The following is a 19,736-nucleotide window of genomic DNA, read 5'->3' as shown; positions in this document are numbered from 1 at the left end:
TATAGAGAATCTGGACAAGTACAACCCTCGTCTACAGAATATTACAAATATTTGTTGACATCTAGTCGGCCAGGCTCAGAATATAGAACCACAGAAAGTTAAATTTTCGTGGAAGTTGTGTAGGGTATCATATGGTCGCCCCGTCCGAATATACTGTTCCGCTCACTGGGTTTTAATTATTTTTGTAGGCCTATCATTAGCCGTGATTTTTATTAAGGCCTCCAAAAATAATTCAATAACAATCACGGCTCTAGATAGGCCTCCGAACATAATTTTAAAAATGTCCGGCTAATGATAGGCCTTAAAAATCTACAGCTATTAAAATGCTCGAAAAGAATTTAAAAAAGTCACGCCTATAAATATGCCCTATTTAATTCAAGCCTATAAACATGGTTCCAAAAAATTAAGGCGATAACTTTTTTAAATATTTTTTGGGCCTTTAAATATTTTTTCAAGAAAAACAAATTATATTTTTTATTTTTTTTAATTTTTATTATACAATTATTTAGGTAAATCGTATAAAAAATTATATAAAGGACTCACATCCCATAAACAACTCCAACATCATCGCAGGATTCCATTTACCGATAATCTCTTAAAGCTTCCTTTTGAAGGATCTCTATTTGCTGTCTTTATTTGCATTTACTGCACTCCTCTTCGCCATCACAAATATCACAGAGTTTCGATTCAATTTCATAAAACTCGGTTGCCTTCTTATTCAAATCGTAATAATCGTAGACCCGAATGACAGCAGGTTTTTGCATGGCAACAGCATGGTCACGATTGGCCTCGTACATAATGCAGGTCTTTTCATCCTTATACAAATGGTCGAAGTAGATCACCAGCAACGACTTGAAATTTTTCAATTCAACGTACTGACAATTGGGAGAAAATAAAAATTATTAATCGTATATATAAATATATATATCTTACAAAAATATAATTTTAAAAAATAATTTAAAAAATCCACGCCTAGAAATATGCATCGACCTCTACGAAATATTTGTTTAAAACATGTTCCTCCTGATCGGTACGTAATATTTGCGTTTCTTTCAAAATACTTACACTAACATTCTCAACCTCCTCGATAATAGGCAGACTTTGATCTTCTACAACATATCCCGAGGGGGTATTAATTTCCAACACCGCCATATTCGAAGCTTCACCCTCACCCTTATATACCACACAGACATTCATTAGGAGAGCGGATTTTTGGTCAGTCTTTTGTTTTTCGGTGGTAATCTCAAAACTGGGCTGTTCCTTTTCCAGGATATTATATTGATAGGCAATTTGGACCATGGCCGCGCCACTACCCTTGGCTGAGAACTGCACGGATTTGGTTTTATCGGGCATCTGAAAACAAGAGGAAAAATTTCATTACGTCCTGGATTCGAAGTTCCTCCTCCTCCTCCTCCTTGGATTTACCTCCACATTTTGATAGAGAATACCATTTTTCTTTGTGAGTTTGAAGGTTTCCTGTTTCTCTTTGTCGGCACCCTTGGAGGCTATGTCCACGACCATTTCTGCCGGTTTATAGTCAGCTAATTTGGCGAATTTTATGAGAGCCTGTAGACCCAACACAGTGTCCTGGGTGGAGATAAAACCACCATAGCCATTACGCTGGGCAATAAGCCATCTAATTATCGGCAGAATTTCATCCATATTGGGTGAGGGTTGATTGAGCAGGGTTAGCAGGGCATAGGAGCTAATTTCCACATCAATGCTATTGACAAAAAACTTTAGTGGTCCATTGGACCACCATTTATGATCGCCATCAGTTACGGCCAAAGAATTCAATTTTGTCAACTTTTCCCGAGCCATGGCGTGGTTGGCCCTATCCAAGGTATAGGTGGCAATTGCAAGGGCATGAAGGGATTCCGATTTCGTCGAATTCTCGTTAATGAACTCCAAACCCTTTGTGATTTCTTGAGAATATTTCTCAGCATACGTCGTATTTTCCAATAGGGCCAAGAGGACCGAACTTGTGAGGGACACGTGATTGGCTTGAGCCACATAGAAGAAGTCTTCAGATTCTTCGGTAAATTCGCCATTTTCGTCCTGTTGGTCGACCAGGTATTCCAAGGATTCTTCAATGATTTTCGGATCAACCTTGATGTAGTCCTGCAATTGTATTAGGGACCTGGCCACATAGGCTGTCAGCCAGGTAGAACCATAATCCTCTTTATCGGGTCCAAACGAGCTAAAGGAGCCATCCGGATGTAGATAGTTGAGCATCTGTTGGTAGCCAGTATCCATGAGGTAACGTAACTTCATTTCCATAAAGCTGGTCAGGCGTTTGGTGTTCTAGGGAGGAGGGAAAATGAGAATGGTTATAAAAAGAGAACCTCAGATGGACAGGACCGAACTTACATCCAAATATTTCATAAACAAATAACTCGGCAGCAAAGTGGACATGGTCTGTTCCCCGCCCTTCTTGGGTAGGCGTAACAAATTATCGAGATTATTGGCGACAGGACCCAAAATATCACCCACAACCCCGACCTCAACATGTAGCGAATCGGGTATAATATCCGCAGGTAATTCCAATTCGAAGGACGATTTCATTTCCGCTCCCTTGTTGAGATTGACGAAGAAGGCCCGATTACCATATTTGGTAACGCCTTCGGGTACAACCTTCATCGATTTGTGGACGGCATCACCGGCCACTGGAGAAATGGCGGTGTACTTCAACATGATATTACCCAAAACTTTTGGGCGGATCATAAAGGCAACTCCGGCGGCACCCATTGCAGGTACTCGAACCATCTTCGTACGTGATTGGTCGCCAATTATTTCGTTGGTGATTTCGGTAAACTCAAATTCATTGTCGCTATTATCCAAGGTGACCTCAACATCGAGGGTTTTGCCCAAATAATTGAAGACCAGGGTGGGGATGTTGATGATCTCACCTGGAAAAAATGAAAAAAATGGTTTTTTATTTTCAAATAATCTACGCCTGGTATAGAACCTTGAAAATTTAATTTTAAAAAGTTCATGACTTGGTTGAGGCATCCTAAAATAGGGTTTAAAATTTCATCATTTATCACCTCTCTTAACCGAATATGGCAGCCGTATGGAAATGAAAAATGGCTGGAAGGTGATAATCTTTGTTTCTTCACCAGTCACCGCCAAACCCTTTTCACTGTTCATAGCGAAGCCGGTCAACACCCATGAGGTAATGGTATCGGGGATTTTCTTGGACCAGGTAAATTCTTCCTTGTCAGTGCTAAAGAAAAAATCAGTTTTAAAAAATCTTCTCCAACAAAATATCATCCCGCCACCACTAACTTTTCAATATTGTCAAATATCCAGGTCTCTGCAAAATCTTTGCGAACCTGTATGAGTCCAGCTTCAGCGCCAGGGTTATGGGTTGGTGGTGGTGCATTTTGCTGGACATTGTGTGCTGTAGAATTTCTTTCGGCGGTCCAATCATAGAAATAATCACCATTTGTCAGGGTAACACAACCTGATATGTCACCAGGATGATAAAACTTGCCACCCTGAAGAGGGGTGCTGGTGTAATAGGAATTCACAGTCCAGCTTAATTCATTGTCACGAATATCATTGTTTGATCTCAATAGCAGGACACTTTGATCCACCGCCATGAGGCCCACAAACGAGTTGGGGGCAGTTTTAATTTTCAAAGTGACTTCCTGGCCGGGTTTGACCTGGTCAGCAGCAGTGATGCTGATCTGGAAAGAAAGAAACAAAAAACAGCAAATAAAAAAAAATAATATAAAAAATCCGAACTTAAGGCTAGGCTCTCAAAAATAAATTTTAAAATATGTGCGCCTCATCTTAGGCCCCCAAAAATTAGTTTTTATTAAAAATTATTTTTAAAAAATCCACGTCTGAGGCTAAGCCCTCAAAAGTCAATTTAAAACAACCACTCCTTTATTTAGTCCTCTTAAAAATATTTTTTGAAGACCTCAACATAGGCGTGGACCTCTTGTTACGACTTGAAAAAGTATTGAAAAAAAAATTCCACGCCTTGAAAATATATTTTTTAAAAAATCTGCTGGACCCCTTACCTTATTTTCCAATTCATAATCAATGAAGCAGGCACGCTCCGCATAATGGTATTCACCCTGCTCATCAATATAATAAATATAAATCGCGAAGCTAGGAGAATACACCAATTCCGGAATGATGGTGATATTGTGCACCATGGGCTTCTGAGGTAAATCGATATGTCCCGTCTTGACAATATTACCCCGAGCAATAACATTATAATCCAAATAGGGCAGGGGTTTGCTGGACTTCACTGTGAAATGTTCGGCCTGGAATAATTTGGCACTAGAAGTGAGGAAAAATGTGTGTTATTTTGGATATATTTTAAGGGTCTTCAAAACCTACTCGTTATTGTCAGATTTATCCTCAATTATAAACCATTCGTCGTTCAGCTCCTTATTAAGATATTGATAGGCACTATTGACAATACCATTTTCATACCGATATTGAGAGGCTCTACTGACAAAATGTTTTTCATCCCGATATATGACCTCCATGTCAAAGTAATGGGCGTAGTCCTTATATTGCTTCAGATCGCTTAGCTTCACCTTGAATGTCGCAAAACCCGTTTCATTCATAAAACCTTTGAAACTGTAGCTGAGATTTCCCGAAATCGGTGGGATTTGGGTCGTTGCCACATCTTCCTGATCCTCATCTTCCTGATCCTCATCTTCCTGATCCTCATCTTCCTCATCCTCATCTTCCTGATCCTCATCTTCGTCGCCAATATTCCAATAGTCTAAAATCTCGGTGTATACCAATTCCACTGGGGTCTTCGTGTCCTTCAAATGCGAACCGTCCACGTAGTTCAACTGAATCATGACTTCCTTTTCCTTATCCGGCTCAAAGGATCTGCATTCCTCCTCATCGACACAACGCATGGCATATCGGTATGGGTAGATTTCGGTACGGGTGGTGGTGTTGACATTCACCCCCGTGATTTCTTCTTCGACGGTGGCATCAATAAAACCAGAGGTGGGAGATGAAAATGTGCTCTGCACGTAGGGCTCCAGCTCCTTGATATTCAGATCAATTTTAGCCTTGCCTTGGATCATATATCCGGTGCGGCTAATGCTTGGAATTATTTCTTCTTCATAATAGAAACGGGGGACGTACACCCATACGGTGACCGTGACTTTGCCATTCAAAGGCTTGCCATAGGTGTAGCTGAAAAAAAATCAATTAGTATTCTCGAGTGTCCATCTCTCCATCACCAAAATAATGCTTACTTAGCCCGAACAATAACCTGCATATCTCCATCCTTAACCGACACCGACTCCGGAGCCTCAGCCTTCACCACATATTTCGGCAGGACATATTTCTGCACCTCAAAGTACACGGATTGGTCATCTTGGCCCTTGCTAGACACCACCACACGCCATTTACCCATCACCGGAAATTCGGAAATTTTAAATTGGCCCGTATGCACCCCCTTGACCACTTTGGAAATTTTCAATTCTTTAATGCGATTTTGTTTACCATCCTCCAACCAGACGACGGTGTTCTTCTCCGGCACAGCTGGTTTCAAGGCCTTATCCAAAAACAATACCCGATAATTGATGGTATCTCCAGGTTTATACAGACCCTTGTCGGTTTGGATCCAAACGTAGGTGTTAAATTTGGCATAATTTAATCGAGTGGAATTTTTAAAATTCTCCAGACAATTAATACCCTCGGCTGTTAGATTGTATTTACCCTTAGCCAAGGTGGGCACTGCGAACTCAACTTCTTTTATTTCCGAACCTGTGACCTCAACAATTTTACTTTCCTTAAATGAGGGACCAGTAATGCCCACCTGTATTTGGCATGCAGAGTCCACGTGATGTACGGCCACAGCTGCCGTGTATTTGTCATTGGAGTGTATGGTACCGGGAGCGATGACGGTATATTTGCTGGAAGAAAAATCAATACAGTTTTTAGTAACTTTTAGTACCCCACCCGCCCCACCTTATCACAAGCCTGCGCACAAAACCCGCCCCACATGCCAAATTTCAAGTTTCTAGCGTTGATGATCAATCAGTCACTTATAACGCAACTCGTTTATATCAGCAGTTAAAGTCGGGAAGTCCTTCAATACCGAACGAGGATTCAGACAAGGTGACAGTTCGTTGTGTGATCCTTTTAACATCCTACTGGAAATGGTCTTATGAGACGCAAATGTGAACAGAAATGGCTCCAAACAACACATGTTACTCGACTACGCCGATGACATCGATATAATGGGTCGAACATTGTGAGCGATAACAGCCACATTTGAAGAAATCGAGATGGAGTCTGCCAATGTGGGTCTGGCAGTAAACGCGAGAAGACCAAGCTGATGGTATCAACGCGCAATTGGTCCAGTAGACTTGCACCAACTGTGAAACTAGAGAACTACAGCTTCGAGGTAGTTAAAGATTTTATATACCTTGGAACCGCCATAAATAAAACTATTGACAGCAGATTTGAAATTCGGAGAAGGATTGTCATAGCCAACAGATGCTACTATGATCTAAGTAAGCCGGTTAAAAACAAGGCCACCTCCTGCCAGACTAAACTCACACTTTACAAACGCTGTTATATGGATCTAAAGCATGAGTACTTGCGCAAGCAGATGAGGCAGCTCTTGGGATGTTTGAGAGAAAAATTCTCCGAAAGATCTACGGGCCGATCTGCTTCGACGGTGAATATCGGCGTCGAATGAACCACGAGCTTTACAATTTATACGCGGGCATCGACAAAGTCAGTCGTACTACGGTGGCTAGGCCATGTTGTGCGAATGAATGAGAATGCTCCAGCTCAAAAAGCATATAAAAGCGAGCCTACTAATGCTTCCCGTAGAAGAGGAAGGCCACGAAGTAGATGAAAGCACCAAGTAGAAAACAACATCTTGGAACGTGGCCTTTTAAATTGGTGGAGATGCGCACAAGACCAACGGGCATGGAAATCTTATTACTCAATTTCAGGATTCCAGCTCTATCGGTTAACTTTTAATCCAAATTGTACCAAATTTTGTGTCATTTAGTACACATTAGTGGACATTTCCAAAATTGTACCAAATGTTAGCAAATTTCATGATTTCAGCTCTATCGGTTCACCCAAATTCAAATTTGGTACCACTTTGTACTAATGTGTACAAAATGGTATGAATTTCCAAAACTTTCTACATACTACAATCTTACATCGATCGACAAAGATTCTAACTCCAAATTTGGTTCACCCAAAATTTAATTAGTACCAAATTTAGTACACATTAGTACGAATTTCCAAAACTTTCCACAAAGTCCAATTCTACACCCCCCAAAGTGATCGGAACGTCAAATTTCAAAATTCCTGCTCAATCGGTTCACCCAAACCCCTTATTTTGGTACCCTTTAGTAAAAATTTCCAAAAATTCATGCATCGTTTCACCCAAAATTTAAATAGTACAAAATTTAGTTCACTTTAGTAGGAATTTCTAAAACTTCCTAAATAGCTCAAATAGCTAAGGGGAACGAGATAGACATATGGTTCCTTTTGAGAATATGCATAGAATCACTTTCTGAGTCGATATATGCATGTACGTCTGTCCGTCCGTCCATGTATTTTTGTGAACACAGTACAGGTCGCATTTATGATCCGATTTCGATGCAATTTGGCATAGGTCACTTATTTGGCCCAAGAATGAACCCTATTGAAATTTGGAAAAATCGGTGCACATTTAGATATAGCTCCCATATATATTTTCGTCCGATTCTATGTAAATGGTCAACCAAAGTCCCTATATATCCTTCGATTTGCACGAAATTTTACATAACGTACTGAATTGAGCCTAGAATGATGTCTGCCAAGTTTCGCGAAAATCGGTCCAGATTTAGATATAGCTCCCATACATAGTTTCGTCCGATTTCATACAAATGGTGCACCAAAGTCCCTATATATCCTTCGATTTGCACGAAATTTGGCATAACGTACTGAATTGAGCTTTGAGTGATGTCTGCCAAGTTTCGTGAAAATCGGTCCAAATTTAGATATAGCTTCCATATATAGTTTCGTCCGATTTAAGGTAAATGGGTCTCTAAAGTCCCTATATATCTTTCGATTTGCACGAAATTTGGCACAGCGTAATGAATTAGGTCTAGAATGATGTGTGTTAAGTTTCCAGAAAATCGGTCCAGATTTAGATATAGCTCCTATATATATTTTCGTCCTATTTAATGTAAATGGTGAACCAAAGTCCCTATATAGCCTTCGATTTGCACGAAATTTGGCATAACGTACTGAATTGAGCCTTGAGTGATGTCTGCCAAGTTTCGAAAAAATCGGTTCCGATTTCTATATGGCTCCCATATATAGTTTCGTCCGATTTCATGTAAATGGTGGACCAAAGTCGCTATATATCCTTCGATTTGCACAAAATTTGGCATAACGTACTCAATTGGGCCTAAAGTGTTGTGTGCCAAGTTTCGTGAAAATCGGTCCAGATTTAGATATAGCTCCCATATGTAGTTTCGTCCTATTTCATGTAAATGGTGCACCAAAGTCCCTATATATCTTTCGATTTGCACGAAATTTGGCATAACGCACTGAATTGAGCCTAGAGGGATGTCGGTCAAGTTTCGTGAAAATCGGTCAAGTTTTAGATATAGCTTCCATATATATTTTCGCCCGATTTTAAATAAGTTAAGCATCAAACTCCTCATGTTAGTCAGATTGACATCAAATTTTGCACAACGTACAAAATTGAGCATAGAATTACGTAGTTGCGTATTCTAGAAGTACCGACATAGTCCAACGGATGTCCTATTTATATTTGTTTGAAGTCGATTTACATGCTTTTGTCCCATTGTAACAAACGAATGACATGTTTATGGATAGATCTAGGTAGATTCACATTTAGATAAATATCACATATTTTATTTCATCCAATTTCATGTTAGTAGTCCTGTTTAATATTCCCATAGTGGTGAAGGGTATCATATAGTCGGCCCCCTCCGACTTTACTACTTTGCTTACTGGTTTATATTAAAATAGTTATCTGTTTTGTTCCGCGTTTTGAGTTTGCTTCTAATACTCGGATGTAAACATTTCACCTGCGGAGGATATCGAGATAAAAAAGTAGAAAGTAAGGTTCGATAATGAACTTTAGCCCGCATTTAGACCTAGCCCCTGTGTCGAGGTTCCAGAAGGAATGAATCGATATTCCCCAACTTCGAACTTGAACAAAGTTTGGAAGAAGTAATAAGATGGTCAAAGTTCGGATGAGATCTTAATTTTCTGAAACGGATTTGGTTCAAAGAAACATGGGGTCTAAAACCAATATTTCTATGAGGCACATTTTCACCGGGTTAAAGTGTATACACCCTCATTAGCCATATGGCTGAGGGTATAATTCTCCATGAAAACTTTCTGAAATTAGTATTATGGTTTACAAAATCCTTTTTTAGAAATGTCGGTATAGGTCCACTTTTTGGTATGTTTCCTATATTTTCATTTCTAGTACCTGTCAGTATATCTATGGTGGAGAATATCCAAGGTTCGCGCCGCCCGAAGTTAACGCCTTTTCACTTGTTTTAAATTAATTTTTTGGTCATCTATAAAAAATTATTTAAAACAAATTCACGCTTCATGGTCATTTGGGGCTCTATAAAATTGATTTATGCATATACGTTTAATAATAATAAAAAAGACACACGTGGTATGCGGGACAATGTTAATATCATAATAAATATGTTAACGAATATACAAAAAAAAATAATAATAATAAATAAAATTGAAAGTAGAACACAAAAGAAAGCGGAGCAGTATAATCGGAGGGGGCCGATCATAAGATACTTTACACATCTACCACGGAACTGTAACATTCTGCGGCAATACTTCGTGATATCTACACCCTGTTGTCCGATTAGAAGTCAAAAAAAAAAAAAAAATTAAACACTTCCACCCTGATTACAGCCACATTAAATAATATTGTAACTTACCCTCCTACTCCAGCCCGACAGCATGCAAATATTTGCATTAGGGCCAACGCCAAGAGGCCCAACGTCGAACAACAACGTTGACGAGTCATGGCTGCGACAAAATTCGTAATTTCTTAACAAAAAAAAAAAAAAAAAAAATCCGGCACGAAAAAACAACTTAAATCGAAAAAATCTCCCAAGGAGCGCAACTCAAGTTGATCTTGTCGCTTTGAAAGCCACACACCGACTCAATAGAAATCGGCTGTGTAGGGTTATAATGTAATCGGAATGGCATGGATGATGAGTGAGTGGCGGTGTGACCGGCATTCTCTAGCTGACATAATGTTTTGAACTTTGGTTAGATGGGATCGGAACTTCTTATGCTCTCTCTCTTTCTTGGTTGCCATTAAGCCGGTTCGAAAGAAGATGAGTGTTGCCATTTTAATTTATGGGTATTAAAACAAAATATAGGTTTTGAGGTACCCACAGCAGGCGTGAATTTTTAAAAATATTTTACGAGGTATTCAGATTAGCGTGGAATTTGTAAAAATATTTTTCGATGTATTCAAATAGGCGTGGGTTTTTATACCCTTCACCACACTATGGTCCTGGGTATTATGTCTTTGTGCATATGTTTGTAACAGGCAAAAGGAAACGAGATAGACACATGATTCCTTTTGAAAATTTGCATAGAATCACTTTCTGAGTCGATTTTTTGCATGTCCGTCCGTCCGTTCGTCTGCCCGTCAGTCTGTTGATGTTAAATTTCAAACAAAGTACAGGTCGCATTTATCGTTCGATTTGGATGAAATTTAGCACAGCTCATTTATTTGGCCCAAAGACAAAACCTATTGAAATTGGGAAAAATCGGTTTAGATTTAGATATAGGTCCCATATATAATTTCGTCCGATTTATGGTAAATGGCGCACCAAAGTCCCTATATATCTTTCGATTTGCACGAAATTTGGCATAGTGTACTTAATTCGGTCTAGAATGATGTGTGCTAAGTTTCGTGATAATCGGTTTAGATTTAGATATAGCTCCCTTATATAATTTCGTCCGATTTATGGTAAATGGTGCACCAAAGTCCCTATATAGCTTTCGATTTGCACGAAATTTGGCACAGCGTAATGAATTAAGTCTAGAATGATGTGTGCTAAGTTTCGTGAAAATCGGTTCAGATTTAGATATAGCTCCCATATGTACATTCGACCGATTTTAGATGAATGGTGCACCAAAGCTCTTTGTATCTTTCGATTTGCACGAAATTTGGTACAGCATACTGAATTTAGTATAGAATGTTGAGTGGTGAGTTTCGGGAAAATCGGTTCAGATTTAGATATAGCTCCCATATATAATTTTATCCGATTTATGGTAAATGGTGCACCAATGACCCTACATATTCTTCGATTTACACGAAAATTGGCACAGCGTACTGAATTAAGCCTAGAATGATGTGTGCTAAGTTTCGTGAAAATCGGTTCAGATTTAGATATAGCTCCCATATATACATTCGACCGATTTTCGATAAATGGTGCACCAAAGCTCTTTGTAACATTCGATTTGCACGAAATTTTGTATAACGTACGGAAATGAGTATAGAATGATTAGTGACAAGTTTCGGGAAAATCGGTTCAGATTTCGATATAGCTCCCATATATATTTTCATCCGATTTTAGGTAAACAGTGCACCAAAGTCTCTATATATCCTTCGATTTGCACGAAATTTGGTACAGCATACTGAATTAAGTCTAGAATGATGTGTGCTAAGTTTCGTGGAAATCGGTACAGATTAACATATAGCTCCCATATATATAATCGTCCGATTTTAGATAAATGGTGCATCAAAGCTCTTTGTATCCTTCGATTTGCACGAAATTTGGCACAGCATACTGAATTTAGTATAGAATGTTGAGTGGTGAGTTTCGGGAAAATCGGTTCAGATTTTGATATAGCTCCCATATATAATTTCATCCGATTTATGGTAAATGGTGCACCAAATACCCTAAACATTCCTCGATATGCACGAAATTTGACAAAGTGTAGTGAATTAAGCCTAGAATGATGTGTGCTAAGTTTCGTGGAAATCGGTTCAGATTTAGATATAGCTCCCATATATACATTCGACCGATTTTCGATAAATGGTGCACCAAAGCTCTTTGTAACATTCGATTTGCACGAAATTTTGTATAACGTACGGAATAGAGTATAGAATGATTAGTGACAAGTTTCGGGAAAATCGGTTCAGATTTCGATATAGCTCCCATATATATTTTCATCCGATTTTAGGTAAACAGTGTACCAAAGTCTCTATATATCCTTCGATATGCACGAAATTTGACACAGTGTAGTGAATTAAGCCTAGAATGATGTGTGCTAAGTTTCGTGGAAATCAGTTCAGATTTCGATATAGCTCCCATATATATTTTGGTCCGATTTTAGATAAATGGTGCATCATAGCTCTTTCTATCCTTCGATTTGCACGAAATTTGATACAGCATACTGAATTTAGTATAGAATGTTGAGTGGTGAGTTTCGGGAAAATCGGTTCAGATTTCGATATAGCTCCCATGTATATTCGACCGATTTTAGTTAAATGGTGCACCAAAGCTCTTTGTATCCTTCGATTTGCACGAAATTTGGCATAGGGTAATGACTTGAGTCTAGAATGGGTGCCTGATTGTGATTAAATTTTTAAAAGTGCGGCGTACCGAATAGCGTGTATAAATTTTCCTATAAATCGTTTTCCATAAATTTGTCCCATGGTAAACAGACGACTCTTAATCTGCCTGAATGAAATTACATTTAGCATAGATTGCAGAAGGACATGAGTATGTTTCTTCGAGGCAACATTGTCATGCAATTTTAAGGATATTTTTGGAGGCCTATCAATAGGCTAGGACTTTTTAAATTATTATTTTGGACCTTTAAATATTCATACAGAATGCAGGTCTTTTCATCCTTATACAAATGATCGAAGTAGATCACCAGCAGCGAGTTGAAATTTTTCAATTCAACGCTCTGGCAATTGGGAGAAAATAATTGGCAGAAAATAAAAAATCATTAATTGGAAATACATATCTTGAAAAAGTATATTTTAAAAATTACACGCCTATAAATATGCCTCGAAAAATAATTTTAAATAATTTATGCCTAGTTGTAGGCTTTAAAATATGCGAGCCTATCTGAAGGCCTAAATATTTTAAAATAAGCCACTCTTTGTTATATGCCACATTTTTTTGTAAGTTCAAGCCTATAAATATACCTCAACATTTTTTTTTCAAAAATCCGCTCTTATAAATATGCTTAAAAATATTTTTAAAAAAATTCCCGCTTATAAATTTATTTTACTTAAGCCTATAAATATGCCTCGAAAAATAATTTTATATAATCCACGCCAAGTGTTAGGCCCCGACTTCCAAAATATAATTTAAAACCATTAAGGAATGTAGTAAAGTCGGACGGGGCTGACTTGATACCCTTCACCACTATGGGTATATTAAACAGGACTATTAACATGAAATTGGATGAAATAAAGAATGTGATATTTATCTAAATGTGAATCGACTTAGATAAATCGACTTCCAACAAATATCAATAGGTCATCCGTTGGGCTATGTCTGTACTTCTAGAAAATGCAACTACGTAATTCTATGCTCACTTTTGTACGTTGTGCAAAATTTGATGTCAATCTGACTAACATGAAGATTTTGATGTCCAATTTACTTAAAATTGGGCGAAAATATATCTGGAAGTTATATCCAAATATGAACCGATTTCAACGAAACTTGTCGCAGGATAGGTTATACTAATTTCAGTACGTTTTGTTCCTATCAGCCATATATTGGATCCTTTGTGCGTCAATTACTTAAAATCAATCTATAATATAAGGGAGATATATCTAAATCTGGACCGATATTCTCGAAACTTGGCAGACATCACTCTAGGCTCAATTAAATAGGTTATGCCAAATTTCGTGCAAATCGAAGGATATATAGGGACTTTGGTGTACCATTTACCTTAAATCGGACGAAACTATATATGGGAGCTATATCTAAATCTGGACCGATATTCTCAAAACTTGGCAGACATCACTCTAGGCTCAATTCAGTACGTCGTGCAAAATTTCGTACAAATCGAAAGATATATAGGGACTTTGGTGCACCATTTACATGAAATCGGACGAAACTATATATGGGAGCTATATCTAAATCTGGATCGATTTTCTCGAAACTTGGCAGACTTAACTCTAGGCTCAATTCAGTACGTTATGACAAATTTCGTGCAAATCGAAAGATATATAGGGACTTTGGTGTACCATTTACTTAAAATCGGACGAAACTATATATGGGAGCAATATCTAAATCTGGACCGATATTCTCGAAACTTGGCAGACATCACTCTGGGCTCAATTCAGTACGTTATGCTAAATTTCGTGGACTTTGGTGCACCATTTACCTGAACCGATTTTTCCAATTTCAATAGGGTTCGTCTTTGGGCCAAATGAATGAGCTGTGCCAAATTTCATAAATAAAAAATGCGACTTAGAAAGTGATTCTATGTATATTCTCAAAAGGAACCATGGGTCTATCTCGACTCCTTTTGCCTGTTACAAACATATGCAGAAAGACATAATACCCTGTACCGCAGTGTGGTGAAGGGTATACAAATCCCAGCCACTGTAGAGACTTCCAAAAATATGCCTCGAATAATACGTTTTTAAAAACCCACAACTCCGTGAAGACCTCCAGAATTTTTTTTTTCAAATTTCCACGTCACTGTGGAGACCTCGGAAAAATATATTTTTTTCAAACCCCTCTATGAAGACCTGTACAAAATATTTTTCACAAACGTCCTTTCTGATTTGTTCTTATTTCTTTTAATACTTACACTAACTCTCTGCACATCCTCCTTGATCGCGTACAGCCTGTGGTCTTCTACCACATATCCGGAAGGGTTATTAATTTCCAACACGGCCATATTCGAAGTTTCACCCTCACCCTTATATTCCACACAGACATTCATTAGCAGGGGGGATTTTTGACCGGGCTTTTGTTTCTCTGTGGTAATCTCAAAACTGGTCTGTTCCTTTTCCAGGATATCACATTGATAGGCTATTTGGACCATGGCTGCGCCACTACCCTTGGCTGAGAACTCCACGCATTTGGTTGTATCGGGCATCTGAAAAAAGTGGAAAAAATTCATTACGTCCTGGGTTTGAAGTTCTTCCTCCTTGGACTTACCTCCACATTTTGATAGAGAATATCATTTTCCTCGGTGAGCTTGAGGGTTTCCTGTTTCTCTTTGTCGGCACCCTTGGAGGCTATGTCCACGATCATTTTTGCCGGTTCATAGTCAGCCAATTTTGCGAATTTTATAAGAGCCTGTAGACCCAACACAGTGTCCTGGGTGGAGATAAAACCACCATAGCTATTACGCTGGGCAATAAGCCATCTAATTATCGGCAGGATTTCATCCATATTGGGTGAGGGTTGATTGAGCAGGTTTAGCAGGGCATATAAGCTAATTTCGACATCAGTGCTATCGACAATAAACTTTAGTGGTCCATTGGACCACCATTTACGATCACCATCAGTTACGGCCAATGAATTCAATTTTGTCAACTTTTCTCCAGCCATGGTGTGGTGGGCCCTATCCAGGGTATAGGTTGCAATTGCCTGGGCATGAAGGGATTCAGATTTCTCCGAATTTTCGTTAATGAACTCCAAAGCCTTTGTGATTTCTTGCGAATATTTCTCAGCATAGGTCTTATTTTCCAGCAGGGCCAATAGGACAGAACTTGTGAGGGACACGTGATTGCCTTGATCTGCATAGAAGAAGAAGTCTTGAGATTTATCGGTAAATGAACCATTTTTGGCCTGTTGATGGACCAGGTATTCCAAGGAGTTTTCAATGAATTTCGGATAAACTTTGACGTAGTGCTGCAATTGGATTAGGGATCTGGTCACATAGGCTGTCAGCCAGGTGGAACCATTATTCACCTGGTCATTAAGTCTGTGGGGTCCAAAGGAGCTAAAGGAGCCATCGGGATGGCGATAGTTGAGCATGTGTTGGTAGCCAGTTTCCATGTTGTAAAGTAACTTCGTTTCCATATTGGGGGTCAGGCGTTTGCTGTTCTGTGGGAGAGAGAGGAGAGAGTGTGGCTAAGCCAAAGACAGCTTGAGAGAATGATGTAGAACCGAACTTACCTCCAAATATTTCACAACCAAATAACTCGACAGCAAAGTGGACATGGCCTGTTCCCCGCCCTTTTTGGGTAGGCGTACCAAATTATTCAGATTATTGACGACGGGACCCAAAATATCACCCACAACCCCGACCTCAACATGCTGCGAATCGGGTATAATCTCCGCAAGCAATTCCAGTTCAAAGGACGATTTCATTTCTGCCTCCTTGTTGAGATTGACGAAGAAGGCTCGATTACCATATTTGGTAATGCCTTCGGGTACAACCTTCAACGATTTGTGGACGACATCTCCGGCCATTGGAGAAATGGCGGTGTACTTCAACATGACATTGCCCAAAACTTTAGGGCGGATCATAAAGGAAACTTCTGCGGTATCCATAGCAGGAACTCGAACCATCTTCGTACGTGATTGATCGCCAATTACTTCGTTGGTGATTTCGGTAAACTCAAATTCATTGTCGCTATTATCCAAGGTGACCTCAACATCGAGAGTTTTGTCCAAATAATTGAAGACCAGGGCGGGGGTGTTGATGACCTCACCTGGAAAAAAAATTAAAAAAATATATTTTTTATTTATTGTCAAAAAATCCGCGCCTTGTATAGAACCTATAAAACCTTGAAAAATATCCCTTGGGTGAGACCACCAAAAATGAAACTTAAAAAATTCATGACTTGGTTGAGAAATTCAAAAATATTTTTTACAAATTTATCGATTCTCACCTCTCTTAACGGAATATGGCAGCCGTATGGAAATGAAAAATGGTTTGATGGTGGTAATCTTTGTTTCTTCGCCAGTCACCGCCAAACCCTTTTCACTGTTCATAGCAAAGCCGGTCAACACCCATGAGTCAATGGTATCGGGGATTTTCTTGGACCAGGTAAATTCTTCCTTGTCAGTGCTAAAGAAAAAAAACATAGAAATCAGCTTGTAAAAAAATTTTCTCCGACAAAATGTCATCCCGCCACCACCTACTTTTCAATATTATCAAATATCCAGGTCTCAGCTAAATATCTGGGAATATAGTAGACTCCAAGTTCTCCCACAACTTCAGCGCCAGGGTTATAGGTTGGTGGTACATTTTGCTGGTCATCTTCCAAATCTGCAGAATCTGTTTTAGCGGTCCAATTATAGAAATAATCACCATTTGTCAGGGTAATACAACCGGATTTGGAACCAGGATAATAAGACGAGCTACCCTGAAGAGGGGTGCTGGTGTCATAGGAATCCACAATCTGGCTTAGACTACTGACACTAATGGCATCGTTCCTCTCCCACAGCGGGACACTTTGATCCACCGCCATGAGTCCGACAAGCGAGTTGGGGGCAGTTTTAATTTTCAGAGTGACTTCCTGGCCGGGTTTGACTTGTTTACAAAATCATCAAAAATTAATTTGAAAAAAAAATCCAAGTCTGAGGCTAAGCCCTTAAAAAATGAATTTAAGAAACAGACCTCTTGTTACGCCTTGAAAATATATTTAAAATATATATCGGTATACTTAAAGGTGGGTCTAGGACCAATATTTCGCGGCGTTACAAACGTTTGGGGCTGCACAAAGCTATAATACACTGACAACATAGTTGTGTAGGGTATAAAAATCCATATGGCCACCAAAGATAATTAAAACCAGTACAGAAAGTAGTAAAGTCGGGCGGGGCTGACTATATGATACCCTTCATCACATTGGCTATATCCAACAGATGAATCCTAACAGACGTCGAATTTTTTGAAGGACCAGGGAAAGAATATGTAATTCAATTTAAAACAAATATATATATATATATATATAAACTACATCGAAATCTAAGCCGATTTCAACAAAACTTGCCAAATGTTTTGCTATAGTAACTTCAGTACGTAGTGCAAAAATTTGTGCCGATCCCACTTTCGTGAAGCATTTATATCCAACTTCTAGGTTATACGAACTCCAGTACGATGTTCAGTATGTGCAATATCAAAATCTGCACCGATATTCAGGAAACTAAACACACATCATTCTGGACTTAATTCATTACACTATGTCAAATTTCGTGCAAATCGAACGATATATATGGACTTTGGTACACCATTCACATTAAATCGGACGAAAATATATATGGAAGCTATATCTAAATCTGCACCGATTTTCAGGAAACTTAACACACATCATTCTAGACTTAATTCATTACGCTATGCAAAATTTCGTGCAAATCGAGGAAGCTATAGGGTCTTTGGTGCACCAAGTACATTAAATTGGACGAAAATATATATGGGAGCTATATCTTAATCTAAACCGATTTTCACGAAACTTAACACACATCATTCTAGACTTGATTCATCACGCTATGCCAAATTTCGTTCAAATCGAATGATATATAGGGACCTTGGTACACCATTTACCTTAAATCGGAGGAAAATATATATGGGAGCTATATCTAAATCTGAATCACTTTTCAGGAAATTTAACACACACCAGTCGAGACCTAATTCAGTACTCTTTGCCAAATTTCGTGCAAATCGAAAGATATATAGGGACTTTGGTACACCATTTACATGAAATCGGACGAAACTATATATGGGAGCTATATCTAAATCTGGACCGATTTTCTCGAAACTTGGCAGACATCACTCTAGGCTTAATTCAGTACGTTATGCCAAATTTCGTGCAAATCAAAAGATATATAGGGACTTTGGTTCACCATTTACATTAAATCGGACGAAAATATATATGGGAGCTATATCTAAATATAGACCGATTTTCTCGAAACTTGGAAGACATCATTCTAGGATCAATTCATTACGTTATCTGAAATTTCGTGCAAATCGAAAGATATATAGGGACTTTGGGGCACCATTTACATGAAATCGTACGAAACTATATATGGGAGCTATATCTAAATCTGCACCGATTTTCAGGATACTTAACACACACCATTCTAGACCTAATTCAATACTCTATGCCAAATTTCGGGCTATATCTAAATCTGAACCGATTTTCAAAAAACTTCACACATATCATTTTAGACCTAATTTAATACTCTGTGCCAAATTTCGACCAAATCGAAAGATATATAGTGACTTTGGTACACCATTTACATTAAACCGGACGAAAATATATATGGGAGCTATATCCAAATCTGAACCGATTTTCAAGAAACTTAACACATATCATTCTAGACCGAATTAAGTACGTTAAGCCAAATTTCGATATTATATTGTTTACAATTCAAAATCAACAGACGGACGGACGGACAGACGGACATGCGTAAATCGATTAAAAAAGTGATTCTATGCATATTCTCAAAAGGAACCATGTGTCTATCTTGTTTCCTTTTGCCTGTTACAACCATATGCACAAAGACCTAATACCCTGTACCACAGTGTGATGAAGGGTATACAAAAACGCCTTTATAAGATCAAAAAAAAATATTTTTAGAAAATACGCACCTCTTACAAGGCCTCGAAAGAAAGTGTTTCAAAAAAATCACGCCTTTCTGAATCCTAGAGAAATTATTTTTCAAAAATTTAATTTTATTTATTTTTTGTTGGTGTTTCCCACGTGTTTGGAAATTAATTCCAATGAAGATAAACATTTCAATTTATATGCAAATTTTATGATT

At 38.5% G+C, this 19,736-nt stretch overlaps 2 protein-coding genes across 2 annotated transcripts; both read right to left on the bottom strand.

Annotated features, from left to right (window-relative positions):
* Positions 1-632: 632 nt before the first annotated feature.
* Positions 633-10,039, bottom strand: LOC133323703 (thioester-containing protein 1 allele R1-like). The gene is made up of 10 exons (XM_061532622.1): positions 9,951-10,039; positions 5,241-5,903; positions 4,357-5,178; positions 4,032-4,296; positions 3,289-3,692; positions 3,048-3,226; positions 2,371-2,909; positions 1,426-2,304; positions 1,066-1,353; positions 633-875 (listed from the first exon to the last, which is right to left on the bottom strand). Exons 1-10 carry the CDS (start codon positions 10,037-10,039, stop codon positions 633-635), a joined length of 4,371 nt encoding a protein of 1,456 aa, XP_061388606.1.
* Positions 10,040-12,795: 2,756 nt separating this feature from the next.
* Positions 12,796-17,440, bottom strand: LOC133323702 (C3 and PZP-like alpha-2-macroglobulin domain-containing protein 8). Its single transcript, XM_061532621.1, has 6 exons — positions 17,112-17,440; positions 16,859-17,037; positions 16,140-16,678; positions 15,174-16,067; positions 14,821-15,111; positions 12,796-12,951 (listed from the first exon to the last, which is right to left on the bottom strand). The coding sequence occupies exons 1-6, from the start codon at positions 17,438-17,440 to the stop codon at positions 12,796-12,798; spliced, it is 2,388 nt and encodes a 795-aa protein (XP_061388605.1).
* Between the last annotated feature and the right edge of the window lie 2,296 nt (positions 17,441-19,736).

The sequence above is a fragment of the Musca vetustissima genome, unplaced genomic scaffold (assembly GCF_032173495.1).
Source record: "Musca vetustissima isolate MV318-11 ecotype Yass unplaced genomic scaffold, APGP_CSIRO_Mvet_v1 utg74863, whole genome shotgun sequence".
NCBI classification, from domain to species: Eukaryota; Metazoa; Arthropoda; class Insecta; order Diptera; family Muscidae; genus Musca; species Musca vetustissima.
Note: the sequence above shows the minus strand (reverse complement) of the source record. Positions and strands in the feature narration are given on the sequence as shown.